The sequence below is a fragment of the Rosa rugosa genome, chromosome 3 (genome assembly GCF_958449725.1).
Source record: "Rosa rugosa chromosome 3, drRosRugo1.1, whole genome shotgun sequence".
Classification (NCBI taxonomy): domain Eukaryota; kingdom Viridiplantae; phylum Streptophyta; class Magnoliopsida; order Rosales; family Rosaceae; genus Rosa; species Rosa rugosa.
Genome location: NC_084822.1, coordinates 29,687,043 through 29,705,429, shown reverse-complemented (window position 1 = coordinate 29,705,429; position 18,387 = coordinate 29,687,043). Strand labels below are relative to the sequence as shown.

At 39.8% G+C, this 18,387-nt stretch overlaps 1 protein-coding gene and 1 pseudogene across 1 annotated transcript; one reads left to right on the top strand and one right to left on the bottom strand.

The window, feature by feature from the left end:
• Positions 1–6,972: 6,972 nt before the first annotated feature.
• On the bottom strand, positions 6,973–7,773 carry LOC133737532 (uncharacterized). The gene has a single exon (XM_062165067.1). It carries the CDS (start codon positions 7,771–7,773, stop codon positions 6,973–6,975), a length of 801 nt encoding a protein of 266 aa, XP_062021051.1.
• Positions 7,774–15,243: 7,470 nt separating this feature from the next.
• LOC133739901 (DEAD-box ATP-dependent RNA helicase 21-like) lies at positions 15,244–18,387 on the top strand (annotated as a pseudogene).

The window sequence follows — 18,387 nt, the reverse complement described above, 5'->3', positions numbered from 1 at the left end:
ACCTGCTTTCCCACTATGCTGCCGACCATAACAACCTCTGGCGACATTTCGTTTCATCCTGCCACTAGGAGGTTGCATCCATTTGATTTTGTCTCGTGACGAGGTTTTCTCTTGAACAGATAAGGCACTTTGAATGCACACATAGGCATTCAGCCCTACTCTTCCTACAATAACTTGATAGGGCTTTATTCATGGCCTAAGACTACTAACTCCCAAAACATTAACGTAAAAACAAAAACAAAGCAACAAACTGGCCAGCAGAATCCCAAAAAGCTTAGCCCAGATCCAAAGACCCCTAATCCATTAAGTAAGCCAAACGACAACAAAAAGTCAGACCAGCACCGTCGCGATCTCCTTCGTACTGTTGCACCACCATCCACCCACTAGCCCTGGAACCTATCTCTCGCTATCTGCTAGGCTGCAATCCAAGCTCCATGTTTGCTCCATAACCAGATCGAGGAAGACTCGATTAGATCTATAGCCAACATGGATTTAAGGCGAAATCGTGCCTAAGCAACATTTGACTATAAGAAAATCTAGCCTCCTTCTTGGGAATGATAGCACCGTACCTTTAACCCTGCAACCATAGAAGAAATCTTATCCCGCCACCCATTACCAGTCATCATTCCTCCTCCTGACGACCCTGCCCAACCGAAAAATGCCAAGTAAGAACCATGGCCACCAAACTCATCTGTTTCCTCATTTGGTCTCAACTTTGCTCTAGAGCCCAGCCGATGATGGACCTGTCTGATGACGGTGTCCTAAAGATGCGCTGCCGGACAAAAGGGAGATCTCACACAGACTGCAAGTGCGTACAGGTCATTCTCTTATGTTTTTTTTCTTCTTCTCTTTTTATGGTTAAATGTTCGATTTAGAAACTTTAAAACCACAATTGTCAATCCACTAATGATAAATACAAGGTGATTGATATCGGGAGAAGAAAAAATTAGTATTGTGTGCTTCTCTCTTTTGATTTTTTATGATTTGATCCCAAGTGCCTTTTTAAGGAAAATCTTTGGGTTAAATTCATTTCACCTTGATCTTTAGATTTACACCAAAAATCATTTATCCCTGGAGTTCTGATTTGAGCATCTCTTGATTTTGTCGATCATAGCCATCAGCCAACTAATTCGTCAATTTTTTCATGAATTGTTGATGTAGCGAGTTCACTTGGAACAATTTTTTAACATTAATTATGTAAATTGGGTGTTTCTTGGGTAACACATGGTCTAAAACTAGTTTAAGTGGACTCGTCACATTAATAATTCATTAAGAAATTGATGGATTAAATAAAAGATGGTTATGATTGATCGAATTTGAGAGTACAAGAGCATATTTGATCAAAATACAAGTTCGTGGGCACAGACGATTTTGAGTGTAACATTTAGAGAGGTAAAAGGAATTTAGCTTTAAAAAAATTTAGAGGGTAAAATTCATTTCCTCTTTGGCCTTTACACCCTAAATCACTTGCGCCCATGCACTTCTAATTTTATCTCAGGCGTACCAATTTCAATCGGACTTGAAAATCTTTTGCTTTTTTACCAACTATTGTGTGATATATTTTGAAAGTTTTGTCACTTATGATATACTTTTGCATATCATGTAGTGAATCATTATCATACAAGAGAGCCTCTAGAGCCATCTTTTAAATTGACAAAATATTTTGCGAAGAAAACTAATAATATAATAGTATTCACCTACTTTTCTTGTCACAAGTGTGAAGCTTGGATCTCTAAGCTCCATAACTCTCTTCCTCCTTTCCCCTTCCCTTTCCTCCTTTCCTCCTTCGTCCTACCTTTTGCATGTTGCCTTTTTTGGACCTAATCCATAATCGACCCCCAAATATTTATTCCTCTCATCCTGATCTACTCAACCTTATAGTTTTTCTCCTTTGGTTAACTTCCAACCCATAACTTGCACCTGCTACACTAACCATGCAAAACGTCATGATGATTTCTCATGCTCCGCTATTTAATTTCTTGGATTTCTTATGTCTCTAGCTTGATCTGTTATCAATTTCACCTACCTCTACTTTGTCTTGACTAATGTACTCGACTTCCATTAGAAGACCGTTTTGGATATCTGTCTTCTCCTACTCTCATGCAACCATCGATCTTTTCTTCCTATTTCTAATTGTCTCAATTTCTCGATTATCCTCACGACGCTAGCATTCATTGCTAGTCCCTTCAGGTTCCCTAGAACTACTAGGCATAGTATCTGGCCCTATCTATTTGTCTCTTTTATTTGTCTGCCCTTCTACACTTCTCTCTTTATAAACCCTATGATTCCTTATTATTCCTCTTCTCAACTTCACTACCTTCTGTCTCACCTCGCACTCTCAGTTTACTCTTTCATTATGTCCAACATACAATCCTCAAACCCTTTCGCTCTTTTGAGTTCCTTCCTTGAATATATTGATCATCCGCTCTCTCCTTACCCCAATTCTCTCCACATGGAAGGCACAAGCTCAAGAAGCCGATATATTGCCTCCCCTAACCTTAATTTTACCACTCCTATTCCTCGAATGATTCGCAAAGGTAAAGATAGAATTTCTATTGCCTCGAATCCAGTTGAAGTCAAGCTTGATGGTCCACTTACCCATGCATATATATGTTGCTGAAAATACTCACATTTGATGGGAAAATTTTTGGTGCACCTGTATCTCTTCATCATATCCTTCAAAGACTCAAGTCAAGTTGGGCAAAGCTAAGCAGAGGCTTCAAACTACATATTGCTGGCTTCAAGTGGTACAAAATTACATTTTCTAAGAAAGAAAATCTCATGCATGTGTTGGAAAATAGACCGTGGTATGTTCAAGGTCAGACTTTTGCTATTAGAAGATGGGCTTCTAGTTTTCATTCTACTCATGCAAGACTTGATTATCTGATTGTATGGATTAGATTATCTTTCTTACCTTTCATCTCTGCAATAATCCATGCATCACTAACATGGCTAATCATATTGGGCAATGTGATCGAATTGATAAGGCTACCATAGATTGTTACAAGTACATCTTTGCTCGAGTCTATGTGAAAATATCCTTGAAAAAGCTTGGGCTAGAATGTTGCATGTTTTAGCTGACCCAACTAATGATGTGTCCCACCTCTATTCACTTGCACACTATGAAACATACATGACATTTTGACTTGACATTCAAACTTGGTTCATATTGTCAAGGTAGTTTACCACGAGTGGACTTATGAGACAAAGTATATCTAGAAGTGTTGACACTATTATCAAGATTAGAAGAGACACCACTAAGATCAAGATCAGGGCACTCCTCTAGAATCAATTTATCAAGGGAATCATTATCTAAGAGGGAATAGGGGTCTTGACTTCTTGAACTTCAGAATTTTTCAATTCTTTCCAACCCAACAGGAAAGGCGATCGGTCCCTAATTACCGTGCTATCAACATTTGAGCCATTGTGATATCTTGGTTCTTCTGGTCCTCTGATGATCGATCGTTTGTCTAATGTGGTCTTCAGTACCTCTAAGTCGAAGGATGAAAGCACTCATATATAGCCTAACCCACAGTCCCAGGATCAAAACTTGGTTTTAATACACCAAGTCAATTATTATGAAAATAAAACAGATTGAATAATATTCTAATCTGTATTCTTTTTTGAAGTAAAGAGGACTTTATTGAAAGAGACTAGCTCAGATGATTACAATCATATTGGAGTACATCAACAATGCAATTGGGAGCTTGGTGAAGCCAAGACTCATTTTGACCCGATTCAAAACCGATACTAGCTAGTCTATGCGCAACTTGGTTGCAATTTCTAGGTGCAAAACTAATTTGTGCCTCTTGGAACTGCCTCTGCAGGTCATGAATGTCAGCAATAATGGCTGCCAATTCAGAATAATCATATGGCTGGTGCATGATTTCCTGGACAGCAGCAAGGCAATCAGTTTCTATACTGACAGAGGACAACTGCAGTTGGAGTGCCATCTCAAGTCCAGTTTGAATGGCAAGCAGTTCTGCTTGCTTAGCGGAGTTCACATGAGGTAGATGGTGAGCAAACGCAGCCATGAATTGCCCAGCTGGACCACGAGCAATACATCCAGCCCCTCCATGCGTCTGCGATGGTAAGAATGCACCATCTACATTTATTTTTACTCTGCTACCTTTATCCAGCTGCCAATGATGCTTTACAACTTGCTTTGGTACTGCAGAAGGCATTCTAGATTTTTGGAAATCATCCAACCAGGCTAAGGAGCTACATAATAGAACTGATGCTGACTTTGGATGACCTTCCCACAGTGTAGCATTCCGGTTTTTCCATAGAGACCAAATTAACATTAACAGCTTATCAAAAGTCTCCGGTTTGAGGACCAGAGCAGTTTCCAACATCCATTCCTTAAAAATCAAGTTTGGCATATCCAAAGACTGTAAGGTAAAAGGAGGAGTAGAGAAAATTTCTCTTGCAGTTGGACACTTACAGAAGATATGAGATGTGTCTTCTAGACTAGCAGAGCACAGTAAACAACCCATTTCACCAACATAACCCTTGGTAAGTAAGCGCTCTCTGGTGGGTAGAATGTTTTGGCAGGCCCTCCAGGCACATATTTGGACTCTGGCAGGCACCCTAGCTTTCCAAAGACGTTTCCATAGCTCTTTAAAAGGGTCTCCCTGTGAAGTAGAAGCAAGAGCATTACTGAGAACATGTTCTCTGGCAATCCAGTAAGCAGTCTTAACGGTGAAGAAACCTTGTTTTTCCGGCTCCCAAAGAAGCTTATCCGGTATACCTCTTCTACTCAAAGGGATAGCTAGTATTTGAGCAGCAATTTCAGGAGAAAATAGTGTAGACACAATTGGAGCAATCCAGGACCTAGTATGTGGATTAATGAGGTCAGCTACCACATTGAATGAGGTTGAGTTTGCCGGCCTGTGAATTTGAAACCTTGAGCAATTAGGAATCCAATTATCCTCCCACATATGAATCTGATCTCCCTTTCCCACTCTCCATTTGACTCCAGCTTTCAACACCGGTCTACCCTCTAGGATACTTCTCCACGAGTAGGAGGATGCTTCTCCTGGTTGTGCCTCCCAAAAAGAACAAGTGGGAAAATATCGAGCTTTGAACACTCTAGCAACCAATGAGTTGGGGTTGGATACCAATCTCCATCCTTGTTTAGCTAGCATAGCAAGGTTATAAGCATAGATATTTTTAAACCCTAACCCTCCCTCATGTTTGGTAAGACACAATCTTTCCCAACTACGCCAATGAATTCTTCTTTTCGTATCTGTATCTCCCCAAAAGAATGAAGCACATAATTGGTGAATATCATCACACAAACCTTTTGGCAATAAATAGCAATTCATAGCATACAGAGGCATGGTTTGAGCAACAGCTTTGATGAGGATTTCTTTTCCTGGACAACTTAAAATCTTGGACTTCCAGTTCAGCAATTTCTTTGTGAGTTTCTCTTTGATGTACTGAAATTTGGCAGTCTTGGATTTTCCAACCCGTAATGGCAACCCCAAGTACCTGTGATGCTCCTCTACACAGTTTACTTCAAGTATTGTAGCAAGTTCAGATTGCAACTCTTTTGGTACATTTCTGCTAAACACCACACTGCTTTTCTGGAAGTTTATCTTCTGTCCAGAAGCACGTTCATATGTGTTCAAAATTGTTCTCACCCGACGACATTCCTGTACCGAGGCATCACCAAATAAGAAACTATCATCAGCAAAGAAAAGATGATGTAAAATAGGAGCTTGAGGACACATTTTTAACCCCTTAATAAAACCAGAGTCCACTGCTTGTGTTAATAGCTCTGAAAGTCCTTCCGCACATAGTATAAAAAGGTAGGGTGAAAGTGGATCACCCTGCCTAATTCCCCTGGTTGGAGTGATGCATTCAGACTGCTCTCCATTGAAAAGAATAGCATAAGTGACTGATGTAACACAACTCATCACCATGTGAATCCATTTAGAGTCAAACCCCAATTTAGTCAATATATATAGCCTGCAAAAATTTCCATTCAAGGCGATCATACGCCTTACTGATATCCAGTTTGAGGGAGAAGAAGCCTTCCTCCTGATGCCTGAGTTTGTGCATAAAGTGTGCAACTTCAGTAGCAACTAGAGTGTTATCTGAAATCAAGCGCCCTGGCACATATGCACTCTGGAGGGGAGAAATAATATCTGGGAGCCAGTTCTTCAGTCTATTTGCCACAACCTTGGAACTGATCCTGTAGATAACATTACACAGAGCTATGGGATGAAAGTGAGATGCCACAGTAGGATTTGCAATTTTTGGGATGAGGCATAAGTGAGTAAAATTGGAAGCAGTCCAAATCTGTCCATGTTCAAGAAAGTTTCGAATAGCAAGACACACATCCATACCAACAATGTTCCAATATTTTTGGAAGAAAAAAGGGGACATACCATCTGGTCCAGGGCTCTTTGAGGGGTGCATTTGGAACAATGCCGCCTTTATTTCATCATCAGAGTAAGGCCTCAATAAATCTTCATTCATGTATGGAGCAACTTTCATTGGAGTTGCCCGAAAGATCTCAGAAATAGCTTCATCACACGAACCCTCAGTGGAGAAGATTTCTTTGTAGTAATTTACAATTAATTGCTTAACTGTATTAGGATCAGTGGTCCATTCATTGTTGGTATCCATCAGGCCCTTTATTGTATTCTTGCATTTTCGGTTAGAAGCTTTCCGATGGAAAAAAGCAGAATTTCTATCTCCATCCTTGAGCCATGCTACCTTGGATTGTTGCCTCCAGTATTTTTCTTGTTGGGCAAGTAATTTACTATGACGGACATGTAGTTGCCTTTGCTCCTCATATTGTGACGGTGAGAAGGGTTGTCGCATGATGACATCCATTTTGGCTTGGAGCATATGCATTTCAGCTCTTTGGTGTTGGAACTCAGTTGAGTGCCACTTCAGAAGTTCCTAACCAGCAGTGGAGATTTTCTGCTCAATTTGAAACAGCAGGTTTCCGGTTATGGGCTAAGACCAGTGTTTCTGAATAATGGCAGTGCATCTCTCCTCCCCATGCCATATTTCTTCGAACCTGAATCTCTTACAAACCCTCTTCCTATGTCTCCTCTCCGCCCTAACTTCAATAAGGCAATGACAGTGATCTGATTCACTTGGAGGCAAGGTGATCACTCTGCTACAAGGGTATAGCATTCTCCATTGCAACGATTGAAAGCTTCTATCAAGACATTCCTTCGTGAACTTATTTGACCACGTAAACCTGCTACCAAAGAAGCTCATATCTGTGAGACCACAATCTGCCATTACCTGCCTGAACTGTGCCATTGGTGCTGCAGCACGAGGAGGGCCACCTGACTTATCTACTTGACACAAAATTTCATTAAAATCTCCAGCCATAAGCCATGGCAGGTCACAGCGCTCAGCATTCAGAGTTCGGATCAGATCCCATGTACGAGTACGATCACTGCGTGTTGCAAAACCATACACTCCAGTAAAACGATATCGAGCCGGACCTCCAGGATCTCCGATTTCTGCATCAATATGATGAGGTGAAAGGGTGCGTACGCTGACGCTGATATCATTCCTCCATAGTAGTGCAACTCCCTGCGAGTCGTCCTCATGTGGGTAACAAGCCCTGCCAGTAAAACCTAGCCTATGCATCAGATCTTCAATATGGTTTGGCTTGGCTAGGGTTTTTGCCAAGAAAATCAGATTTGGCTTCTTCAGCTGCACTAAATCAACGAGAGCTCGTTGAGTCTTATTACAGACTATGCCTCTACAGTTCCAAACAAGAATGTTCTCTTGTATCATTGTGGCCGGAAGCAGGCAGACCTAGACCGGCTTGGAGGCGGCACCAGCAACGCTAGCAACGCTTAGGGTTTTCAATTGTAGAAAATAACTTGAGTCAAAGAAATCGAAAGAAAATAATGTGAAAATGGAACTTGAGTCTAATCTGTATTCTTCTCACAAGGATGACAAATATATATAGATACAATCTGTGTACCATAAGGTAAGTGAGAATCATAAGGCAAGTACTAATCCTAATTGAAGTCTAACTAATCTAGATTACAAAATATACAAGAAGAATATCCTAGATATACAAGGAAAGTAGCATGAATCACGCCAACACTTTCCTGTATATGTATCCTCATAAAGAATTGCAACTAGACTTATGGAATGAACTTATTAGATTACTTGAACCTATTTCAGCCACACCTTGGTTATTAGATCTTCTAATATTTATGATAATGCTGCCCTTGTAAAATTAGGCTGGAAAATATATACTGAACCAAATAATTTTTTGGTTATATTTATTAAACCAAAATATCTCAGAAAGCATTCTTTCTTTACAGTGATGAAAACCAGTTCCTCCTCTATGGCTTGAAAAAGTATTTTAGATTCCAGACACATTCTTTTGAATGCAATGAGATGGATAGTAGGTAACGGTTGTCAAATTTATTTTTGGCTCTATGACTGGGTTTATCTCTTTCATCTGCTCAACATGGTAGATGATAGTTTAGACATTCCATCAATACTTATGATTTAGTCAAGGACTACATTATTCATAATTAATGGAATATAGATGAGCTAACTTCTGTGCTATCTCAAGATAGAAAGATTTCCTCTATACCTCTTCCTTATTATGACTATACATGAATTATTTGACCAAATGGTCATACAGTAAGTTTACAATTAAATCTGCTTCTAATTTACAGAATGAACACATTCCAACTCATTCTCAACCAGAGTTTCTTGGCCGTCGAACTCTCTGTTTGTCAACCTTGTACTTTCTTCATCTTTCATGGAGATTATGCGCAGGAGTTTCCGGTGGTGCTATCAAGGGCAGGAATCTCCTTGTTCTTCAGGGCTTCATTTCCTTATGCTTTTTACTGTTGGAGACTAGAGGGGAGTTCTCCTCAAGTGAATGAATTGTGGTCTGCTTCTCAGATCATTTCGATGCCGGACCATGATTCTGTTGATGGTGGAGGCGACACCAGTCAATTTGATGGCGTTGTGGCTTGGAGAATGGGTGATGGCAGCGTTGGGGATTGCGCTACATCAGACTGGCTTGAATGGAGTCAGATTGTTCCGATCGGGGTGACAGCGAATCGGGTCTGCTAGTCCATCTCGGAGCCGATTTCTGCTACCTTCGACAGGGACGGTGCGTCGATGTCGTTGGTGGGTATAGCGGCTGCAAGTGTGGCGACATATCTGTAAGGGCGAAGAATCTCTTACCTAGGGTTAGTTGTTTCACGGCTGCGGAAGGGTGGTTTGGAGTCAGGATCCCGGGCTTGAGTTTTCTGATCCCTTAGTGCTGGTCGGCCGGAGCTTTGGTCGTGGGTTGATGCGGCGACAAGATCTTGGACGGTGGTAGCAGTGTCGGCGTTGGCAGTGGTATTTATGGCTGGTGCGGCGACAAGGAAGCTTCTTTCCTTGCTTAGGTCGAAATTTGGAGTGGCTGGGCCTCTTAAGCCTTGAACTGGTTTGTGGGCCACAGTTTAGGCTCACTAGTCTAGGGTTTCAAGTGGGCTGGATTACCCTTTTGCTATGGGGTTGGATGGATTGGTCTATGGCCTATAGTACTGTTTAATTTTTGTTTGGATCGCAAAAATCAGAGCCTTAGTTGAAACTGTTTTATGTTTGCTTCGAGGCTTCTAGGTTTTTGATAAAATAATGGTGCATGGATTTTCTAAAAGGTGGGTGTACTGGGAGTATGCTGGGTTCTTATTCTTATCTAGGATAGGATGTTAGGATGCTCTAAGGAACGATTCTTTCTATCGACCCTGTCTGAGTGTTTCATTTTTGTCCTGCTTGCTGAACTTAATGAATGGGCTACCCTCTTTCGATAAAAAAAAATAAAAAATAAAAAAACTCATTCTCAACCCAAACTTTTAAATACAATGTGGAAACTTAATTTGCCTACTAAAGTTAAAGTTTTTAGTTGGCAACTAATTAGATAAAAATTAAAGGGTGGTGCTATTCACACACCATTTTTCTCTATTCACACACCCCTTCTAATTTTCTATTACTTTAATTCAATTTTTTTTATAAATTACCCTAACTACCCTCCCTTGTAAATTTGTTTCTTTTTCTTTTTTCTTTTTTTTATTTGGCAATTCAATCATGAATCAAACATCATTATACAATAATTCAATTTTTTTTAACCTATAAATGAAGGAAAAATAATACGTTTATTAAGTAGAATGACCTGTATTATTAGACAAAGAATATGCTTCCCATGTAATCACCTTCACCCAACTGAATCCAAATTGTAAAGTTTGTTCTCATACTTTGCAAAGTACCAAACTCAATGCTTGTTTGTTTATGACTCTTAATCCAGGTGCATCATCCTCAAATCGGAAAAAAAAATATATATATATATGGAATCAACGTTTTATCCACTTTAGCCACAAGCTTCCACATTGCAGCTGATAATGTATACAAAATTTGGAGATGCTCTACATAATATTGAATGCAATGAGTTGCAATCTTCATGTCGGGAAAAAATTATGTTCTACTAGCATAATATAGTAGAACAAATCATGTTTATAATCATAAGGCCATCATTATTAGGCTGTTGTAAAGTTCTATAGTTGCTCAATGGATTTGAATACACCAAATAATTTCAGTTAGAATCTTACCAGGAATAATGCATTCAAAGGGGCTCGAATGATCACTGAACTCATATTTTTTTTCCATGACTCCATTGCAAATCAAATGTAAAATTTTCTCAAAAGATGGGTCTAAAGTTTCTTGTTCTATCATGATTAAACTTCAAAGCATCATAATAGAGAGATAGAATGACTATGCTAGAGAAGTTGTTTATGAAAAAAAAAAAGAGGGAATCGAAAAGAGTTTTAAAGTCCTCTGTGTTTGGGGAAAATAAGGGTTTAGGATTTAAGAATGATTGACTTGCCAAATAGAAAAAAGAAAAAGAAACACAATTATAAGAAAGGGTAGTTAGGTAATTTTTAAAAGAAAATTGAAATAAAGTAATAGAAAAATAGAGAGGGTGTGTAAATAGAAAAAAAATGTGTGTGAATAGCACCACCCACTAGAGACTCCATTTTTACCAATACTGTAATTGATAGATCTTGCCCATTCTTACATTGCTCTTACTCTAAGAAAATTTGGTCTTATTTTCCTCCTCAATTTTAACCATTAAAATCAAATCTTTCTTATGTTGATTGGCTCAATTTCATTAATAGAACTCAAAGTGTGGAGAAGTATAGAATTCTGGAACAAATTTTGTTCCTCATTTATAATCTATGGAATGCCAGAAGCAAACTAATCTTTAGAAATATTCATGACTCCACTAATCAAGTTGTCTTTGCTGCAGCCTCTATGGCTAGACAATATATACAAATTAACTCCCTTACCCCTTTAAGGAAAAGAAAATGTACTCGATCAGATTATCATATGGAAGCCTCCCTTACTTTCTTATGTTAAAATGAACTTTAATGGCTCAGTATTACATGATAAATAAGCTTCTTTATGTTTTGTTATTAAGAAAGATTATGGCCTTCCCATAATAGCTTTAACTAAAGGCATAGGAGAAGCTGATGTGCTGATTGCTGAAGCTAAAACCTCAGAGTTACTTCAATTCATGGTTTCTCAAAAGTTCAAATTAAAGGTGACTATAACCTTTTTATGGACATGATTAGTAAGCGAATTCAAATTTCTTGGAGAATTCATATCCTTGTTCGTGACAATTGCATCATTGCTACTTCATTTGAAGACATTTCTTTTAGACATAAATATCACTTTTGTAAGACCCCGAAAATTCGTTATAAATTTCTAATGGTTTCCGGGAATTAGTATAGTGTTCGTTTGCTCGATTTCGTGGCTCGTGAATGGAGCGGAAGTGTTTTGGACGAATTATTAGTCGAAGAATATGGTTTTAGGGGGGTGGCAATGGTTGACTTTTTATACGTTGGGTTTCTCCGAAAACTTCCTTCACGAAAGTCGTAGAGCGCGTCGATACGAGTTCGTGGACATGTGGAACGCGGAAATCGGAGTTCGTATGAAGAAGTTGTGACATTTGGAAAAAGTTTCCATTTTGGTTAAATAGGAAAAAAATCCGAAAATATCAGAAAAATCCCTACTTTCCATTTTCGGAAAGTTTTCCCTCTCCCCGAGCCGATCAGCCTCTCACCTTCGCCGGCCGATTTCTTCCTCCTCCGGCCATGCTTCGATTCCAAAGGGAATCCTGCTCTCCTCAGTCCCCTCTACACGTCTGTGGTGGTGATTCGTCGTGGGAAGCACCGTAGAAGTCGCTACAAGGCCGAGAAGTTGCACGGTGGAGCTGCAGATCGCCTCAAATCGCCGGCCTTGGTTCTCCCATCTCCGGCCACTATAGCTCGAGTTCTTTGAGGGCTTTTCTAGCCCATTGGACGTTGATGCTTCCCTCCAAGCGGCTTGCAACGATTCAAAGTGTGGAGGTCGAATTTTGAAGATTGGGAATCTAGGGTTCTTCGAATTTCTGAACTTGCGAGGTAAATTCCGGCCAAATGGATTTGATTCTGACTTTGTGCTAGTTATGAATGTTTCAATTGGAATTGAGATGAAGAACTTTGATGTTGGAAGTTTTGTCAAATTTTGACTTTGGTTTGGTGGCGGTGCCGCCACTGTGGTTGTGGTTTCCGGCGGCCTCCGGCCACCTCTGGGGCAGTTTCTGCTCCTCAGTACGATCTACTCGTCGATACGAGCATTTCGATATATAGTTTGTAATTTTTGGAAATCGTATGAGCATGTTATGAATTTTCCAAGTTTTAGGGTTTTCGGTTTGATCGGTTTTCTATCCGTGAGGATCCGGACTTCCGATCGACTTGTAGTTTTGATATGTTGATCGTTTAAGTATTCCGGAGACCTCGGGTGGTCTTGGATGAAGTTTCGCCTCGATTGGCGTCACTTTCGGATTTTTAGTGTGTTTCGGGAGTTTCGGAATTAAATGGTTTTTGTTAATTCGTGTACTGAATCAGGGTTGTACTTGCTTTAGGTGATTGGCAGTACATCCGGTATTTTATCTTGACAGTTAGAGAAGACGCAGCGGGATTTTAAGGTGAGTAAATGTCACGGTGTTTCGGTTGATAAATTAGTTATGTTTTATTTTAGTATATTTTATTGTTAGCATGCAAAATCATTTATCAAAACAAATTATTTGTTTTAAAATATATGAACTTGATCGACAACGGTTCATGGGTAAGTAAAACAATGTTTTGATATAAAATGATTTTCGAGAAGTATAATTTATAAAACTATAGTTGGTATTAGTGGTCATTCCTGCGTGGGAGACTACGTATATATATATATTTACGTGGAATATATATATATATATATATATATATATATATATATATATATATATATATATATATATCTGGAAGGTGTGGCATGTGATATGTAGACTTTTGTTGATTTATATTGTTGAAAGAGTTATTTGGAGTTGTGATGTGACAATTGTGAGTCAGAAGGTTTCAGTGGTAAACCTGTGTCTATTCTGAGGACCGAAAGGTCTGAAGTTTGAAGGTTACAGTGGTAACCTGGATTTCTATTCTGATGACCGAAGGGTCTGAAGTTTGGTCGTAAGGTTGAACCTCGGCAGAGGTGACAGGTTACGATTCAATTGAGCTCGAGTCTGTCGTAGTTCAGGGAAGGTTTTTGGAGTTTTTCGTTTGTGTTTACGTGAGATTTGGATTTCTATGAATTCTATTGTTGATTTAATTGTAATCTCCTGAACAAAGTCATATGCAGGGATTACTGTCTTTTGTATTGTTTGTTTTAATGTAATCTCCTGAACTAAGTTATATGCAGGGATTACCGCTTTTTGTATTGTTTGTCTTCATGTAAATTCCTGAACTAAACTCTATGCAGGGATTTATATGATTTCTATTGTTTTCTTTAATTGTAATCTCCTGAACTAAAATTCGACGCAGGGATTACTATAATTTGAATTGGGTGACTTTGGTGATCTCCTGAACTAAACTTTCGATGCAGGGATTACTAATTGTTATCTTGTGTGATTGTATGTTTGGTTGTGTTTGTGATCTTAAATATTGTTGTTTTAATTATCTCACGAGCTGAGAAATTATAAGCATGAGTGACGTGAGTCACTTTAATTGAGTTTACTCATACGGGCTGAAAAGCTTATCGGATCTGTTGTTTACATTCCCGGTGCACTATTCTATGGTGTAGGGGTTATTGTGCAGGTTAGAATATCGAGTGATCGTTATCGAAGCTGTGGTGAACTTTCCGTCACGTGGTGTAGAAGGGCGCTTTTACTTGTAGTCTTCCGCTGTGTAGTGAGTTGGTGAGAGTGGTTACACGTTGAATTGATATTCAGTTTAATTTGTAAACTATTGTAATGTAATATGTGACTCTAAAGAACGAGTCGGTATTGACATTGTGAGTTTAGTTTGTTTGTTGCTTAGTTTAAATGGAAAATTTTCTATGTGTGTTTTCTTGTGTTTGTTCTCGCGTTTCGGATTTGAATTCCTTTATTCAAAGTTCGGGGCGTGACAAGTTTGATCATCGAACTATTTTTCGTTCAACACTTTGGTCACTCAACTATGTCACCGTATATCACTTTGGTCTCTCCGTTTAAATGTGGCAATTGAATCTCAGGCGCCTAATAAGAAGGGATATATTCGTCAACCCATTTCAAAAAAAGTCTTAAGGAGTTAAGGGTTCGAGCTCTCTGTCTCTATATCAGATTTCAAGACAAACTTTGTTTTCCACAATTGATTCGTTTGGTCATTCCGGGCATGTCGAACCTCTCCACAGTATCCTTCCCCTGCTGTACCTGGCAGTCTCCGTTGGCAACGGCGGAGCCCACCCGGCTGATTGACCTGAATAGACAAACGGGTCATCCATCATCCTCTCCAGGACATCATCTGCTGAACTGTCCTTGCAGTTGGAAACTTATTCCATAGTCCTGCAAAAATGAAACTCAAAAGATTAATCATTTGTCCAATAAGTTTGTAACTTTTGAGGTGGGAAGTTGGGTTTGGTGAGGGATTGAGTAAAACTACTGGAAGGGTAGGGTTTAGGGTTTCATTGTGCACAATGAAACGCTCCGTCGATGGCGTCGCCGCCGAAGAAACCCGTCTTCTTAACCAAAGCCGAACGCGAGAAGTTAGCCCTACAACGCCGCCAAGAAGAACACGAGGAACAGAAACGCCGCCAACACCAGCTTCTCTCCAATCTCCGCTCCTCCGATTCCGTCCCCAACAACTCCAATTCCCGACCGGGAGCGGCGCAACCGTGACCGTGAGAGGGAGCGCGAAGAGGAGGCCAAGGCCCGAGAGCGCGCCCGATTGGACAAATTAGCGGACCGCGAGCGCGATAAGGAGCTTGAGAGCAGTATCTGGGCTCGAAGAAGCGTGTTATTAAGCCTAGCGAGAAGTTCCGATTCTCTTTCGATTGGGAGAATACAGAGGACACTTCCCGTGATATGAATGCTCTGTACAAAAACCCTCACTAGGCACAGCTCTTGTTTGGGAGAGGGTTTCATGCCTGAATGGACCGCCGAGAGCAGAAGAAGCTGGGTTGAGAGTAGATTGAGTACGGAGCTGCTCAAGGCTATGGAGAGGGCTGGTTATAAGAAGCCTTCTCCGATTCAGATGGCTGCCATTCCTCTGGGCCTGCAACAGCGTGCTGTTATCGGCATTGCGGAGACTGGTTCTGGTAAGACTGCTGCCTTTGTTCTTCCTATGTTGACGTATATTTCAGTGAGGAGAATGAAGCTGAAGGTCCTTATGCTGTTGTTATGGCACCTACTCGTGAGTTTGCGCAGCAGATTGAGGAAGAGACTGTGAAGTTTGCGCATTACTTGGGTATTAAAGTGGTTTCTATTGTTGGTGGGCAGTCAATTGAGGAACAGGGTTTTAAGATTAGGCAAGGATGTGAGGTTGTTATTGCTACGCCGGGGCGGTTGATTGATTGTTTGGAGAGGCGTTATGCTGTTTTGAATCAGTGCAATTATGTTGTTCTTAATGAGGCCGATAGGATGATTGATATGGGGTTTGAGCCGCAGGTTGTAGGTGTTTTGGATGCAATGCCTTCCAGCAATTTCAAACCTGAGAATGAGGATGAAGAGCTTGATGACAAGAAGATTTACAGAACCACTTATATGTTTAGTGCCACCATGCCTCCTGTGGTGGAGCGCCTTGCTCAGAAGTATTTGAGGAATCCTGTTGTGGTTACAATTGGCAGAGCTGGAAAGACCACTGATTTGATCACTCAGAATGTTGTCTGGAGTAAGGATGCAGAGAAGTTTGAGAGGCTAAAGAGATTGCTTGACGAACTTGGTGATAAGACTGCTATTGTGTTTGTTAACACCAAGAAAACTGCTGATTATGTAGCCAAGAGTTTGGATAAGAATGGATATCGTGTGACCACTTTGCATGGGGGGAAATCACAAGACCAGAGGGAAATTAGCCTTGAAGATTTTAGGACCAGGAGATACAATGTCCTTGTTGCAACGGATGTTGCAGGACGTGGTATTGATATACCTGATGTGGCCCATGTAATTAATTATGATATGCCCTCAAGTATTGAAACATACACCCATCGTATTGAACGTACTGGACGTGCAGGGAAGACTGGTGTAGACACATCATTGTTGACAATTCACGACACTGATGTCTTCTATGATCTCAAGCAGATGCTCATTCAGAGTAACAGTCATGTTCCTCCTGAACTGGCAAAACATGAAGCCTCGAAGTTCAAGCCTGGTTCTATTCCTGATAGGCCACCTAGACGTAATGACACTATCTTTACGCATTGAGATTTTGGAGTTCAACAGACTTCTTAAAGGAATGTCCAACGTACTGTTTCTTGTGATGGTGGTTTAGTGGCGCAGACATCTTAGCTTCTGCTGGAACTAAGGAAGTGAGTTTCTTTGAATAGGATTATGCTCATCTAAAATTTAATAGGGATCTTGCTGTACTGAACAATTGATATTTTTACTTTCCTCTTTTTTTTTGTTTCTAAATATTGTTCTTAGTCCTGCAGTTCATTTATAGTTAGTAAGATGTTCATGATGATATCAGTTTGGAATGTTTATTTGGCCTGTTCATTGGTTTTGCAAGATTTTTTTTTTTTTTTTTTGGCTCTGTGTTAGAACATGTCTATCATATCAGATATTAATGCAGAAATAGAGTATTAAAGCTACTGCTGCATACTTTTATATATTCTATCTGTATTTATATACAGTGTCTTTGGGTCACCTCCATCATAGTGGTTCCTGGTAACAGAGCTCTGCTTGACCACCTTGCCAGGCAGCAGTGCAGCATCAATCAAACATCTCTCAGAAAGAGTTGATGAGGACGATTGATAATGAAATGCCGTTTACTCTATGGTAGCTTAGTTGCTCTTTTTATTCTTCTTTATTTTCATATTTCTGTTTAATTACTGAGACAGTTGTTGATGAGAACTGTTATTTCGTTTGATTTTCATGTGATTCGGTCCCTATGTGGTCAACTGAGGAAGGGGAGATGCCAAAGTGATTTTCAGGTGAACCCGCACATGTTATTGCTTATGTGTCTGTTAAGATACCTAGATACCTAAGTGCAATAAATTCAATCAATGACATTTATGACCCACATGATATTCATTTACAAATATAACAGCTCTGCATTTACTACAGATGGTAAATTTACAAAGCTCAAGTGGATCAGAGTTGTGCATTAGCTTTAAATGGTTCTTGTAATTTCAATTTTGAAATAGTTTTTGGCATCGTCATCAAAGAACTTCACTAAGAATACAATTTATCAGTTTGTTGGACCATATTTAGTAGTGTGTTTTTTATCCCCTTATTATTTGAGTGTAGTGTCAATTTGGTCATGTGTTTCTGAAACCTGTATTCTGTCACCCTTTCCTTTTACAATAGCTGATATAAGATTAAGATGGTAGCAGGATATAGAAGCTGAAATTTGTAACTGGAAATTCATCCCTCTGATTGTTTCACTTGTAATGGGTGATTTGCACCTTTTCCAGAGTTTTCTGATGTGATCGGTAAAGTCTTGGGCATGCATGCAGTCGAAGCTCTACGGTGTTTGAGCCCAATTGTAGATCTCAGTTTGGTCTGCTTAGCACATCAATTTTAAAGCTGAGGCTTATGCCAGGGGAAGACAAGTTTTATTTGGAGTCTACAGTGGCCTCAGTTGTTGTTCGTGAGAGGCGGTAACTATCGAATCTAGAAGGAGGGAGTTAGTTGATAATGATTATTATCTTCTCTTAGGGTTTAGGCAATCAGTAATATTTCAGGCCGATATGTACAGTGGGTGAGGTTTGTTTTCACAATTTGAAGTCGAAGATACTGTTGCAACATGATGCCATTTTTATTATTGTTCTATGGTGCATTGGAAATGGAGATGCAGTTACATATTTTAACCTGGTTTCAGTGTCCTCTGAGGCCAAGCA

Coding starts and splice junctions, on each gene's coding strand:
- LOC133737532 (XM_062165067.1), bottom strand. CDS start 7,773: ATGATACAAGAGAACATTCTTGTTTGGAACTGTAGAGGCATAGTCTGT.